The 16,247-nt window shown below is 41.3% G+C and overlaps 1 protein-coding gene across 1 annotated transcript in view; it reads right to left on the reverse strand.

Annotated features, from left to right (window-relative positions):
• Positions 1 to 1,510: 1,510 nt before the first annotated feature.
• Positions 1,511 to 16,247, reverse strand: part of LOC121871452 (nephrin-like) — a 123,416-nt gene continuing 108,679 nt past the window's right edge. Inside the window, exons 8-14 of the mRNA XM_042373777.1 lie at positions 14,903 to 15,104; positions 13,799 to 13,890; positions 9,070 to 9,347; positions 6,913 to 7,046; positions 6,617 to 6,777; positions 5,069 to 5,209; positions 1,511 to 3,744 (exon numbers count right to left, since the gene is read on the reverse strand). Coding sequence (XP_042229711.1) covers positions 5,070 to 5,209; positions 6,617 to 6,777; positions 6,913 to 7,046; positions 9,070 to 9,347; positions 13,799 to 13,890; positions 14,903 to 15,104 — 1,007 coding nt within the window. The 3' untranslated portion in view covers positions 1,511 to 3,744; position 5,069. The remainder of the gene's footprint in view (positions 3,745 to 5,068; positions 5,210 to 6,616; positions 6,778 to 6,912; positions 7,047 to 9,069; positions 9,348 to 13,798; positions 13,891 to 14,902; positions 15,105 to 16,247) is intronic.

Raw genomic sequence — 16,247 nt, forward strand, 5'->3', positions numbered from 1 at the left:
TGGGGTTTCCTTTAGAATGCTTTGCGCTAAACAAACAATGACGGAGTAGTGGTTTACATCTACTCACTTTCAGATTCGTTTCTCTACGACTCGACAGACGCAGAGAAAAAAGTCGCGTCTCTGTCACTCACAGATTACAATTAAACTTTTAACATTATTTCACACTCGACAAACTTTGCACAAACATCAAAGCTTCCCTCAATGACAGAAAAGGCAATTAAGGAGCTACTGAATGTGACGGGAGGGCGAGGGGCAGAATTGAGTTGTTGACCCAGCTCGCCGCCGCCTGCGGCAGGCTCCAGGCGGCGCATGCGCAGAGAATGTGTTACGGTACTAGGCCAAAGACTATACAAGAAAACCGGGAAAGCTTTTCCCTTTATCGCTAAAAAAAACGTGAGACACTGAGTTCCGATCAACACCATCTGTTGGTAACTCGGTTAACTAAAAGCCCGGGGCACGTGAGGGTAGCGTGTCCATGGTAACCAGAGGAGTGAGCTGACATTACTTTGACGTCTTTGCCTTGACGTTCTTAATGTGTACATATGCACACACATACACACTGACACAAACACATACAATATCACACAGTAAATTCTATATGATCAATGATATATAGCAACACGAAAACGTGAAACACAAGCTCAGGGTGATCTGTATTTGTATGTACGTGTGGATACGGCACACGGGTGATGGTGACGCCCACTCATGGTTAAAGGTTCCAGTCTTCGTGTAAACAAACAGACGACGTACAGACGACCAGCGCCTTGCACACTAACGCCATCTGTTGGTCCCGCTATGTGGCTTACGTGGTTTTCGCCTTGTTTTCCCGTCTTTTTTATATAGTCTTTGGGTCTAAACAAGGAAAGTATATATTCCTTGGTACAGTCTCGTTCAAGACTCTTCGAACACTGCTGGAGACAGCTGGCAACTTGGGGCCGTTTGTTACTATAGTACGTAGTATAATATAATACGAAACAACAAATCCCTACCATTAAATTAAGCAACGGGGATTAAGTAACCAATCACCTATCACATTTACATTTATTTGTAATTTTTACTACGTACTATAGTAAACAAACGGCCTCGAGTTGGCAGCTGTCTCCAGCAGTGTTCGAAGAGTCTTGAACGAGACAGTACTAGGCTTCGAATCAGAATGCTTTTGACTTTGACGTTATATTGTTCTTACTGCGCGTAGCAAGGTTAACAATAACACGTACATCAACAATTAAACCTTTTGAGAGATAGAACTTTGATCAGAATGTAAACACCGTGAAGGTAACTATTTGATTCGGTAGTTTAATGTTCCAGCATTTGTTTACTTAAACGGGTCTGTTAATTCTTCATACATTATTTTGCGTTGCGTTATTATCATTTCTATAGTTGGAAGACGCAAATATTTCATAGCATCAGGCAATTGTAATAACCTGAAGCATATTATGAACAAAGGATTAGAAAATCCACAATATATTTTTAAACTATTTTTTTTGAGGAGGAAAGAAAAACCACCAACACAGTTCTTATATTTATTACACTCTTTTATATGACACATACATACTTCTGGCAACACATTATTCGTACATAAAAATCCCTGTACACATATTTATTCTTTTCAGACACGTCGAATGATAAATGAGGCTTGAAACATGTCATATGTGATATGTTGTGTGACGAGTACGACACATGTACAGTGAGAACAAGTAAAAAAGTTGTAGAGTCCCTACCATGAAATATGTGTTAATGATATGCACCGTTGTTTACAACTGTGCAAACAACACAATTCTCGTTTGTTTGCTCCCAGTGAAGCTCCCAGTGGTGCGAGACAGATCCGCGCCTCTATCAGAACCTCAATGAGTGGCGTTTATCACTTTCATTTTTTATAATGTTGCCCCATTTCTCGGGAGCCTTACCACGAGTTATTAAAAGAGGACGAATGACATAAATTAACAGTATTATTTTACTGACGGAAAGGATTTTGTTACAAAAGTCTGCATTATAATTCGTCCTAAACTTTTGAACACGTCACAGATTATAAAAGGGGGCTTGGTATCCTGCAGGTAATTATTCAGGATGAACTGCCTCACCCCTACCACGGACGACACAAAATACTCCAGGTTCTCTGACTTATTCTTGAAGTTTGTCGCTGTGCTAAGCTGGAACTATAATCGCCTTTCGGGGAATCGCAGAAAAATGTCTTTGTGAGGTAAAGATTAGAATGCAATTTCCAGTGGGAGTAATTGCAATTCCCTAAAGCTAAACCTGTTGTAAATAATGTGTGTGGCTGTAAGACCTGACAGTGGTGGCTAGGTACTTTCTTAGCGAGGAATATAAGGATATAATACGTAACTCTTATTAGCACCTGAATTTGTAAACAATATGGCATTCGATAGGATATTGGGGCTTGACCTTACAGACGAGGTGTCATACGGTAATCTGAATGGTTCACAAAATTGTTACTAAGGAAAGTTATCCTGGAAATTCCCGGTAGGTGTATGAGGAGAAAACTTAATGAGATACTCGTGTAGCTAGATGAGGCAATAATTGTGGTATTAGTAATGGATGGTCTTTAGTTTGGCGCGAATAATTGGACCAAATTAGAAAAATAAGGTATTATACTTTCTGAGCAGTTATATTGTCATTATTGAAATTTGTTCACCATTTAACTAGGATTTATTTCTCTTTATCAAATTGAGCTCAACTTTGGGTTTCGCTAACGCCTTACAACATCTAACTACTGTGTCACTGTTTGCATGAAATATACGATATTTTGAGACAATGAAGTCTTACTGAAGGGGAGATGTGTGTGATACTGTCAGGTCTGATCACATGGAGGGCTTTATCGTGATAGTGATGAGAAACAAATGTTGAGGAGCTTTGACATACAGTACATGTCGACGGGTGTCACACCAGAACAAGATAAAACGAAAGAATACCTGAACAATTGGAAAATTAGGAAAACAGTTTTTGCTAATCATATAGAATGACGGAGGAATTATAAGAGAAACCTGCAGATGTAATGTACGATCCTTGGAACATAAGCAAATGATTGTTAGTGCACTGAGGAGAACTCCGTGGAGTGTTGGATCGAGGGTCTTGGACGAAATATTTCATGTGGAAGTTGAAATACAAGCTGGTGACTAAGAGGTTGTATAGTCTAAGGGTTTATACATTTTCAAATATCCTATACATAACCAATAAAGATAATAAAGAGAAAGCACACAATTAAGTTAACCATAGAATCATTAAATATCAATCTGTGTACTGGTTATGCATTCAAGCAGATGGCGACACAGCCAGTTTCGTAAAGACGACAGGTGGCAGGGTGCGGGGCGGTTCTTTGAATACAGGAAACGACGACTTTTGTGTTAACATATTGAAAGGTTTTGTCTACAGATTTGCAGGGCAAGATGAAGGACGGGGAGGTGAGTTGAGTCCATGTGAAATTGTTCGGGTCTCAAAGCACTGTTTCATACAGCCTTGTCTGAGGATTAGAATAAAGTTTCATATGGGTTTGTTTAGGTCTTGGGGATATATTAAACATTGGTTCATCTGGGCTTTAGGTCAACGCTTTCCACTAGTTGTTTACATCTTGAAGCAGCGATTCAGAGAAGCACGTTTGGATCACTGACAGGAGGCCGACAGGGCCTCGTTTTGGGTTGGAATGATTTACAAAGATCCGTTACATCCTGGAGGTGTTGGTGATTAGACGGTCTACATCAGGCCCGAAGTCATTAGTCGTTCCTAAATCTGTTGAAAAAATAAAGACATTCAGTCTTGCAAATGAAAATAAGTTACATAATTATTACCTACTTGTTTCTGATTCTGTGCGTGTAGGTTTGGTATTGAGAAAACAACGTTGAGGCTTAATTAAGAGGGACACAAAGCTTACGTTTTTCATATCTAACAACAAATTAAAGAACAAGAACCCTTAAGCTCATCGGAATATCTAATAAAATTTACACTGTAGAGATATCAACAATTTGCTTTTAACAAATATCTAACGTCATTTCTTAAGGGAAAAAATCTACTTCTTAGAATATAATTAAATTTAATATACCATTTGGCAACTGTAGCCAGTAATGCCCAAACAACTCCTATGCACCACTAAACTTCCTTCTGTGCTCCGTCCACACAGCGTCGCAGCCCTCCATCACCACGAAGGCAAGGATTTACTCCGACTTTTCCCTATGGCTGAGCCTCTCTCCCCCACACACACCATCACACCTCAATCGCCTCCCTTACAATATTGCCTCATCTTGATCCACTGACCTGTTATACTGGACGTTCGTACGGATTTTATTATTCTCGTCCTTCACATTGCGTCAAATAAATTTCTTAAACGAACTCCTCCTATTATAGTTCTTTTCTTTATGTCAGTTTTTATCATTTATTCTCGTCCTCTAACTCTGGCCTGTCTTGTACTATGTTTCACAATAGATTTGACTAACCTAACACGCTTTACCGGTGTCTCATACAAGCGTTCTTACTGCAAGCTTTTACTTAGCCTCTTCCACAAAACTTTAAACCGGTATCACTGAATTATTACCTCACAGTTGTCTTCACTCTCTCTCAAACTGGTGCATCACACTAGTACCTGTGACTGGTGCATCACACTAGTACCTGTGACTGGTGCATCACACTAGTACCTGTGACTGGTGCATCACACTAGTACCTGTGACTGGTGCATCACACTAGTACCTGTGACTGGTGCATCACACTAGTACCTGTGACTGGTGCATCACACTAGTACCTGTGACTGGTGCATCACACTAGTACCTGTGACTGGTGCATCACTAGTACCTGTGACTAGTACCTGTGACTGGTGCATCACACTAGTACCTGTGACTGGTGCATCACACTAGTACCTGTGACTGGTGCATCACACTAGTACCTGTGACTGGTGCATCACACTAGTACCTGTGACTGGTGCATCACACTAGTACCTGTGACTGGTACATCACACTAGTACCTGTGACTGGTGCCTCACACTAGTACCTGTGACTGGTGCCTCACACTAGTACCTGTGACTGGTGCATCACACTAGTAACTGTGACTGGTGCATCACACTCACTTCAGACGGAGGAGGACATCCTACTGGGCCAGAGGGCGGTGAGAGCTCTGGACTGGGTGGTGTCGTCGTCGTCAGGGTCATCACAGTAGCTGCTCACTACCCTGACTCGCGGCGTGGAGCTGGAGGCGGACACTCGATCTGCTGTGGGTAAACTAACGTTAACTTTCTCCCTCACAAAATCCTACAGCAGAAAATTTTACCAAATAATTTCTCAATGGGCAAAAACGCCCCACGAAAATTAATAAGTGCACACAAATTTAAAACATAAAATCCCATTTGGAGAAAGTTCAACCAAGCTATTTTATATTGAACAATACCTCAATGGACAAAATCCCACTGAATAAATTGCTTCCCAATAAAATCTCACTCAGTTATTTCTCAATGTATAAAATTATTTCGGCAAAATAATGAACAAAATCCGACTGCTCAGGTGTTATAGCATACCCTGTCAGCCATATATAATAGACTTAACTAGAATATATTTCAGGATACTGGAGCTAAAAACATTGATCTTCAAGAGTGTTGCGCTTATCCGCCAGCTACACAATTTCTGCTTAAGTGATATGAAATTTTTTGATTCACAAAAGGTCAACTTTGATGACGATACAATCTACCAAAAAGGCTTCACTTGAATCTGCTTTAATGTACCTTGTGCAAGCAAAGACTCTGATTTTTTTCCTGATTATTCCTTTAATTATGAAAGAATATACTCGTATCTATGGAAAGTTGACATGTTGTACCCCTATGCATTTGACTTTGCAGAAAACCCCATTAATTAGAATGTTTTATAATATACTTTTTTCCATGAGCCATTTTCTGCAGTATTTTATCAAAACAAAGCTCAACAGACATATAGGTAATAGTCATTCTCCACGTTAACTTATTATTAGTAGCAATAGCAGTTGTTGACTGTGTTATACTAGTAGTGTAACAATTACTAGCAAAGAGGACATTACTACCAATATACCTGTTGATAGTTTGCACGTAGCACACACACACACACACACACACACACACACACACACTCACATTTCTTTAGCTTAGAACTTAAGGGGCCCCACAACTCACCATGTGCCCTGGGCCCCGCTCAAGCTAAACATGTCCCTGCAGATAGGGCCCCACCACCCTGAAGGAAGTATACAGTAAATGGGTCAATTACTTCTTACCTCCGGAGGAAAAGTTGATGTGTGTGGTGTTGTTATGTCTTCAGGAACCATTGTGCTGACTGACTGCTCTATGATGTAACAGAGGAGGAGAAAAAGATGGAGGAGGAAAAGGAAGAGAAAGAAAAAGCAAAATGAGGAGGAGAGGAAATAGAAGATGGGGAGGAAAAGAGAAGATATAAGAGAGTGGAAAAATAGGCAGATGAGGCGAAAAGTGGAAGAAGTGGGAGGAGAAGGAGGAGGAGGCGGCGATGATAAATGAGGTTGAAGAGAAATAGTCAGAGGAAGTTAATAAAAAGATAATATAAGTAAAAGAAGAAGGAACAGGAGGAGGAGATAGAGAGTCAAGTGATCACACGAGAGCCACATGAGAGATGAGACTCACAATTGGCAGATATGAGGACGTCCGGGCCAGCCCGTGGGTCTGCCTGTGAGTGGTGGGTGGGAGTGGTGGGGCCAGTCTTAGTGGTGGGCGAGGACGGGCCTACAACATCACCCACCACGCCCTCACCCCCTCTACTCTCCCCAAGCTGTAGACATCTGCATCTAGGAGGAGAGAAATGGTTAAAGATCCCTCCTGCCTTATGTTTATTGCATCTTATATGTATATATTTATATTTGGCATCTGAGCAGTCATATACACACACACACACACACACACACGCACACACCAGTAATTACCTGTATGTCCGTAGTAGTGTGAGGGAAACACCAAGCAGCAGGAGGCCTACGAAGCCTCCCACCAGTCCCAGGAAAACCCCCACCAAGGGCGACACGCCTCCGGACGACACCTCCCCCATCCGCTTCTCCGCCACCTGTAAGGCACCAGGCACGTCAGGGTGTGAGAGGGAACATAATTTATGGTTGGTGAAGGTACGTGAAAGTATATGAAAGTGTGTATATGTGCAGGTATATGGAGTAAGTGAAAGTATGTGTGGTATTTGGAAATATGTAAGGGCATGTATGGAAATGTGATGGTATTTGAGAATATGTGGGAACATGTGAAAGTGTGTAAAGGCATGTGAGGGTAAGTACAAGTATGTGAAAGTATGGGAGGATATGTGTGTGTGTGTGTGTGTGTGTGTGTGTGTGTGTGTGTGTGCGTGCGTGCGAATAAATTGGGTGAGAGGGAGTTTGAGTGTATGTGTGTAAGTGGCAGTACTTATGGGGTGCAAGAAGTGTGCATGTGAAAGGCTGTGAATGGATGGGTGTAGTAATTGTGTTGCCCGAGAAGTGTATTCAACTTTGTCTTGATGTACACTTACAAAACAAAGAACGATAATTCTCATATTTCTTGCTGTCTACGCCTATATCTATGTCGTTTATGCATATAATAAATAGTAATGGCCCAAGTACTGAGCCTTGGGGTACTCCATTAGTGACGTTACCACAATCGGATTTAGTGCTTACTCGCTGTTTCCTGTCCTGTAACCACGCCCTAATCCAGTTTAGAACTTCCCCAATTCCACATGCTTCCACTATACGTATTAGTCTTTCTATAATCGTGCAAAACTTTTTTTTTTTGGCAGACTTTATTTCATTTACACCCCGCACTAGTCTCTGTGGAATTCGCTGCCTCAATGTTTTACTTTTTCTCATATAACCTTCACTAGTTCAAATGATCCTGCTTCATATATCGTCAGTCTTTGGGAAGGGGTGAATAAATTTTACAATGACATTCATCTGATCTCTCCTCCCTGCACCATTTACTTGTTTAAAATATTCGAGTAATTACTGTTCGTCTCTCTTTCATTTTCACTTGTATATCTGGTTGTTTCTAGTTCCCCCTTTCTATAATCAATTGTCTTGTTTACAGTACGCATAAACTAATTATACACTCTGGTTGATCGACAGCTTTTGCGTAATTATGAACACCGGTCCAGCTGGTGTTGCATCACCATACGTAGGTCACAGGTATAATTGGAGCTTAATGATTGGTTCGCCAGCAGCCAATAGTTGATTATCAGTATTTCATCACCACCATCAATAAGTGTCAGGATAACCATGTCCAATGATGAAAATTTGCCACAGTATCAATTACTTAATTTTTGCATAATGTGACGATTTTGATGATATTATAAGTTATGATGCCGGTAAGACATATGAGGGCGTTGTTTAGAGGGTGTTAAGTAACCGGCACTCACTAATGTACGTATTGTACAGTGTTCCGGACGTTTGATGGCCAGTATGACGCCACGTTCTTTACTACCATACACAGATAACATGATCAGAAAACATCATTGCATTATTCACTTGTATAATAATGTTATTATCAGATTAAACTCGAGTGAGAAAAGGATGTTTATTTACGTATATACTAACGGAGCCATTACAGCATGACCAATTTTATACTCGTCGATGCCACTTCTCCCGATGCTCATTTTTTTATTTATTAACACGCGTTAATGCGTACATTTTATACTTACTAAATGGCAATGAGGATAGCCTGTATTACCTGGCCCTCTATAAATTTTATGGCAATTATTTGTATTTATTAACAGGCTTTACTAAATACATTTATTTTATGGATGAAAAACTTGAAGGTGAGTCCCAACGCCTTGAGGCTCGCCAAGGGCAGTATGGATACAGCACACTGTTGACTTAGCCTTCAGTACACATTTAAACACCGTGACCGATACTGCACTACACCGCTTTCCTCTCTTCTAACGGTAAAATTAGGTAACTATTCTTCAACTCACCGTGCAGTAGCTTACTGTGAGACTAGGCCTGGCAACCGCTAGGTCAGGAGATGAGAGTTACTACATATCCACTCTGCTACAGCACCCCTCAATTCATTTTGTATTGGTTGTATTTGAGAAAATTAATGGGGCAACTCACCTTGAGCCGTATGGCATCAATCTCCTCGGGCTGGCTGGCGCCCTTCTGGTTGATAGCTGTGATGGTGATGAGGTAGTCCTGGCCAGGTGTTAGCCCGCTCACCTGGAACCTGGGATGTGACTCCTCCAGGGTATCGAGGAGGGTGTGGGTGGAGGCGTCATACACCCGTCCTACAAACCACTGTGGGAGGCCTCCGTCACCTCCCGGCGAGCACACCACCTCCAGCGTACCCCCTGTGTGGTTCACCAGCTCGCAGTCCTCAACCCGCTCTGGCGGGCCTGGAAGTAAAGTGTGGGTGAGCACGTAGAATATAGGCATGGGAGAGTGAGTGGCAGAAATGTGGCTGAGCTGCAGTGTGGGCGTGAGAGAGGGTGAGCAGGAGAGAGGTTGAGTTGTAGTGTGGGCGTGAGAAAGTATGAGGGGAGATGGTCAGAAAGGGAGAGGGTGGGGGGGACTTATACTAATACACCAAAACTTCTCCTTACACCTACGTAAAAGTGCATCATAACACAATCACCCTGGTATTAACGAGTCAAGCTGAAAACAGAAGGAAAATGGAAAGTTAATACTTGGATGAATAAGAGGTAATGCTATTGTTTCTGAAACACACACACACACACACACACACACACACACACACACACACACACACACACACACACACACTCACACACCTCTCTGTCTGCAGTAATGTGATAATGCATATTTTCTCACGCTTGAAATTGAATATCTTTAGTATACACAGTAGTGTCGGCGGTAATACCAGTAGATATTTCCTCACTACTATACTAATGTGCCTCTAAGTCATATTTACATACCTTATTATTATTTTTATGTCATTTTTATGTTATTCATAAATCTTCAAATTCTATTTATATGCCTGCTTGTCTATCTCTGTCTGACCTCTTGCGCGTCCCTTTGTCTGCTTGTCTGTCTCTATTTTCCCCTCTGCTTGTGTTTAATTCCCCAGGTATAAGGAGGGAGGTTCCCCTAGCCCATCCCTCTTCAAGTTATGCCCCTTGCTCCTCAACCTCCATCCACCCTGGTCTTTATCTTCCTCCCTCACTCATATATCATGCTTCTTCACCGCACTTTCTCATCTCTCATTCTCTGTCTGTCTGTCTGTCTGTCTAACACTTGTCTCATACTGATTTAGGTAAGTAAACTGGACATAAATATTTGCCTTAAATTACAATTACTTATTATCAATTTAGGACACCTCAATGAATTATTAATACATATTTCAAAATTAAATCAAGGTATTGAGGCAGAGGATTTTTTTCTCACTAGCAAAAAAACTAAAACCCAGTAAAGTTATTCATTTTTTATTTTGATCCTTCTGTTACAGGATCCAATATCGTTGTTCTTTTGTTTTGTTTTGTCAGCTGTCATGATGCAGTTTTACAGGAAATAATATTGTTAGAATTGTTATTTTTTTTCTTTAATTTCATATTACTCAAATCTACTGAATCTTTATTTATACTTCCATTAACTTATTGACTTGATTCAGTATTAAATAGTCTCACGAACGCCAACTGTTAATCTGCCGAGAAGATAAGTAGCTCGTTAAAGTACATGTGTATAGCTAGAACACTGAAATACAAGATGGAGGATGAGAACGTTAAAAAAAGATGAGCTGAACGGAGTCACTGACACTTTATCTGGTAGAGGAAAAAATCAAAACAAAGAACTGAAGAGCTGAGGAAAACAAATGTGAATTAAGGAATTAAAGAAACTCTAGACACTTAGTTCAAGTAAATAGGGGACATGAAGTAGATGGGACTAAAGAGGAATGGGAGAAAATTAATAGTGCTATCATGGAAGAGTGTAGCTGGGGGGTGTAGGTGTATAATAATAGGTAGAAAGATCAAGAGAGAGAGAGAGATGAGAGACTGACTTTGTTAATTAAGAAGAAGAAAGAAGGATATAAGCGCGAGTGCAAGTGAGGAATGTTAATGAATGTAGGGGAAGTGCAGATAAATTAGGAGGAATGTAAAGAAAATTATGAAAGAATGCCCCCCAAAAAACTAGCAAATGAAGAATGGGGTAAAGACAATAATAAAAGTTACCACATAGATTAAGAAGAAACGATAAACTGTTCTTATGGAAACTGAGTAGGGGTGAAAACCAAGAGAACAAATAGAAACGACAATTAAATATTAAAGAGGAGATATTTGCGAGGAAAAAATTGGTATATAACGGAGATAGGAGAAAATACTTTACGTAACTTGTAAGTGTAAAGGAGGAGAGATGAGAGGAGTTGTCTGGTTTGGAACGTAGGGAAATTAAGAGTATCTAAGTGAAAGAGAATTACAATGAGCTGTGGGGGGAGGAGGGGGAACTGGTAGCAAACTTAACCCCTTAAATACTATGACTTTAACCCTTGGTGTATAATATTATCGTTACTTAAGTGAATAGGTTATGATACCTCAAGGGGTTAAGACATGGTATTGAAGAGGGTTGTCATCGTACTGAAGAGGGTTAAGTCATCGTACTGAAGGGTTTAAGGGGTTAAGTCACTGAACTCAAGTGTTAAGGATGGGAAGTGGAGAACTGTTCGAGTGGATGACAACAGTGCAGAGGTGAGATATAACACAGGGAAGCGTACAGATATATATTGCATTTATTATCATCACTTTCTGTTTGTAAAGGGTAATATACACATTCACTGTCATTCACCTCTGTACGCTTCCCTGTGTTATGTCTCACCTCTGCACAGCACTGTATGTTGAGGATACCAGGGAATATGTGTGTGATAAAATGATTACGGAGAGAAATAGTGTATTGCCAAATCAGAGAATTTATTAATAATAATGGTTGCCCCTCGTGTAACGAGGATGGCCGGCCCAAGGGCCACCTAGGCGTGAATTTGTTTAAGGTGTAGAAGCTGTCTTCAACACAGCAACCACACCTTAAGTTAACGAGCTGCATTACCCAGTGTCAAGGAATAGTCCGAGATGACCGGACAACTCGCCGATCCGCAAATCGATTAACATCCAGGTTCCCAATTACTGCTGAGTAGACAGAGGCATATGGAGCAAAGAAACTTGCTCATAGTTTCACCCTGCCGTGGATCGAACCCGGGTCCGCTCGCTTGCGAAGCGAGAATGCTGACCATTACACCAAAGGTCTCAACTAGAGTATATATTAGATATGTAGTGTGAGTACAGGAAAGAAAAAGATGTTTATAGGAAGTTTTTGAAGTGAGCAAAATGAGTGAAGAGTTTTGAAGATGTAGAATTGTCTGTTTATGTGTTTCTGTATCACGGAAAAGTAGATGATTGAGTTGATTAGTCAAATGACGAGACATATATTGGAAATGTATGGAATAAGAGAACAGTTGCTGAATGTCATGTACTGTACATTCATGAAGAAAGGGAATAAGGTATTAGAATGTGGCAGCGCAAGAAGGACTACGTTAAAAAATGCAGAATGTCGCCATAGTTGTTCAACACATACATGGGTGAGACAGTGATTGGGGTGACCGCAAGAATATTGGAGAGGAATGAAAGTTTGTTAAGCAGGGATGGAGAAAACAAATGAGTATGAGTCAGCTGTTGTTTACAAATGACACTGCTCTGATTAAGAAAAAAAAAGTTGTAAACAAGAGTGAAAAAGTCTTGGTGAGTGTACACAAGTGAAAACAAATGTAAATGTGAAAAGAAAAATTAAGTAATGATATGTAAAGAAGATAGGCAATGAGAATTAAATATTAGAGATGATTGGAGATAAAGTAAATAATGTGAGAGGCTTCAAATTCCTCAAAGTGCATGTATCAGGGAGTGGAAAAAACAACAATAATTTGAACCACAGAGTAGCAGTCACGGGAGCAGTAAGAAACATGGATTCTAGATGAAGTAGGAAAAGACAAATTAGAAACTACAGAAATGACGCGTGTGACAGTAATTTGTGGGATGAATAAGACACAAAGAATTAGAAGAACACGAATCAGAATTATGAAAATGAAAGAAGAGTTGGACAAAGAACAGGTTAAGGTCTGCTCAAGTGGTATGTATATAATGTGAGAATTAGAAGATAAAAATTCGTAAAAGGAGCGTAAAATGCAAAAGTGGATAATAAAGGTAGGAAGGAGAGAGAGATGAGGTGACGAACACACTAGAAGAGAGAAGGGTGGACATTTAGGAAGCAGCTTAGTAAACAACTGAGAGGAAAGCTTAATGCAAGAGTATAAGTGGACTGAAGGAAGCTAAAACAATAACACTGAATAAATAGCAGCAAATTATGAGTGTGTTTACACTTGGTCTGGCCACCCTGCAGTATAGCTTAAAAGTCATTAAAACAATGTTTAGTGTATGTATTGACCCACTGCCAGAGAAGGAGTTCGTGTGTTTTATTCCTTCATTCTCTACCTTCACAGTGTGACTTAGCTACTAGTTTACCTAGATGAATTCCATACAGTTTCTCCGGTTCACTAATGCAACCTATGGCTGATTACTGACAATCATTATCTTAATTATGGCAATTGATGGCTGAAGACTAGTTACCATGTCAGTCCTATGTAATGATGGTGATGATAACAGACATTAATGAAACTGGACCTCTGCGTGTGAACAGGGATCACTACCACCGCGCCACAAGGACAACAAAAGCAATTCTAGGCTTTGTTTTATTTCACACAAAGCCTGTTCATTCGTCTTTGTTAAGCAACGTGAACCTCCATTGGGGATTACTACACACACACACACACACACATAGAGGGGACACTGACCTGCCTCGAGGACGGTAAACTGGCAAGGATCGGCCTGTGTGCCCACGGTGTTAGTGGCCCAGCAGGACAGGATCCCATAGTCCCGCGACGACCTGCCCGTAGTGGTGGGGAGAGGAGGAGAGGGGTGAAGAGACAGTGATCCATAGCTGGTTAGTGTGGCAACGTTGTCAATAACATTAGCATAGTGATGAAGTGTATTAGGTATATCGCTGTTTTAAACACAACTGGGTATAATTAAATTCGTAAAGCTGACTGGTTCATCAGGCAATTATATATATAATTGGAAAATTTATGGTAAAAAGTTCATGTGAGTGCTCGTAATTTACGTAACGTAATAATATACTTTAAAAAAAACATTGCATTAGCCCATATATTCATTTATATATTTTCTGATAAATTGAAAACAGTATATTGGTGCCTATAAACTACTATAACGTATTGTTGTCGCGTTTACCTTTGTTCCCTTGGACCTTTGGCGGCCTGCAGAGAATAATCCAAATACCAATGATACAGATAGCCAAGGGGCACTCAAGGTAATGATGTAAATAGATGAGACTCAAGCAACACTTAGGCCTACACTGTGGCGGGGAGGGCATGGGACACGATGACAATGAAGCTACAACAGGTCTGGACATTATTGACACCTGTGCACTGGGGATGGGACAGTGTACCTGGGGGGTGTAGCACCTGGGGATTAGAGTAGGGAGGGTGAGGGTGGTACAGTGGGGGTGTGATACAGTACCTGGGGGTGTGATACAGTACCTGGGGTGTGATGAGTACCTGGGGGGTGTGATACAGTACCTGGGGTGTGATACACCTGGGGTGTGTACAGTACCTACAGTAGCACCTGGGGTGTGTGGTACAGTACCTGGGGTGTGATACAGTACCTGGGGGTGGTACAGTACCTGGGGGTGTGATACAGTACCTGGGGTGTGATACAGTACCTGGGGGTGTGGTACAGTACCTGGGGGTGTGGTACAGTACCTGGGGGTGTGATACAGTACCTGGGGTGTGATACAGTACCTGGGGTGTGATACAGTACCTGGGGGTGTGATACAGTACCTGGAGGGGTGTGGTACAGTACCTAGGGGTGTGGTACAGTACCTGGGGGTGTAGTCGAGGAAGCTGAACCCTTTGCGGACTTGGATGCGGTGTCGCTCGACCTCCACGGTATCGAGTGTGTTGTTGAAGTACCAGGTGAAGCGTAGGTCATCTTCAGGTTTAGCATCCACCCGACACGTCAATCGTACGTCTTCACCCTCCGCCACCGTCACCGTCTGTGGCCCGCCCTCGCACACTGGCAGGTCTGTGGGCGTGATAAAGGATGGGTAGTGAGATGTTTACTATGTCCACGCGTAGACACGTACTAGCAGGTTTGTGGGCGTGAGGGTGTGGGTGTGAGGGTGTGGGTGTGAGGGTGTGGGCGTGAGGGTGTGGGTGTGAGGGTGTGAGGGTGTGTGGGTGTGAGGGTGTGTGGGTGTGAGGGAGTGAGAGTGTAGGAGAAGGATGTGTACAAGTGCAGAAGTGTAAATAAGTTAAACAGAAGAGTTAAACTGTCTATACACACACGCTAGGAAAGGACGATGTGTAGGCGAGTGGAGGATCATATTAAGATGTGTATACACCTGAGAACGTACACAAATGATACTGTTCACATTAACGGGGCTATGCATATATGTGGATGCTCACATGCGTTGGTGTACACACGGGTGTCTATATATAGGAGATGATGTACAGTCCCTTCACTAGTGCGTTTACAGGGGCTCGTCAGTGTGGCAGCCCTGTGTTTTTTTTACATTCGACAAAAGGAAACTGGCAATAGTAAACATACTATGTAATCAAATTAAAAGAATATTAAAACTAATGAAAGGACTGTGCTACATATCGTGGGGCGGATAAGGGAAATAATTGTGTACTTTGTGACATAAGCATGAAAATTGGCATCAGTATTTACCTATAGGCCTATATGCTCATTACTTTTCTTAATGGGACTCATCTCACCTAGCCCCAAGTGGCCATAGCTGACACTAAAAGTTTTCCGCTGTCTCGTGTAAGGAAAGATGCCATATTACGCCTTGAAGAATTGATAAGAAGATCATTAAAGAGGGTAGAAATAACTGTAAGAAGACATATTCTGAACTAATTGAACACTAATCACACATTTGTTTGCCTCAGGTGAGCGATAATAGGGGGAGTTAGTTACACTACTCATGGATGTGTCACAAGGAGTCAACATTTGTTTCCATATAGTGAACCTACAAGTCTAATTCAATATTATCTTCTTATTGTACTTTAAAGGTCTCGAGCCTCAAACTAATACCAGTAATAATGGTCAGGCAGACTGGTGGTAAAGTTGTGGTATTAATGATAGAAACATGGGAATTGACACACTATTAGGTCACGTCTTCATAAGTATTTTCAGCTACACAGCCATTGAGTATTATTTCCC

Source organism: Homarus americanus, unplaced genomic scaffold (genome assembly GCF_018991925.1).
Source record: "Homarus americanus isolate GMGI-L3 unplaced genomic scaffold, GMGI_Hamer_2.0 scaffold43265, whole genome shotgun sequence".
NCBI lineage: Eukaryota > Metazoa > Arthropoda > Malacostraca > Decapoda > Nephropidae > Homarus > Homarus americanus.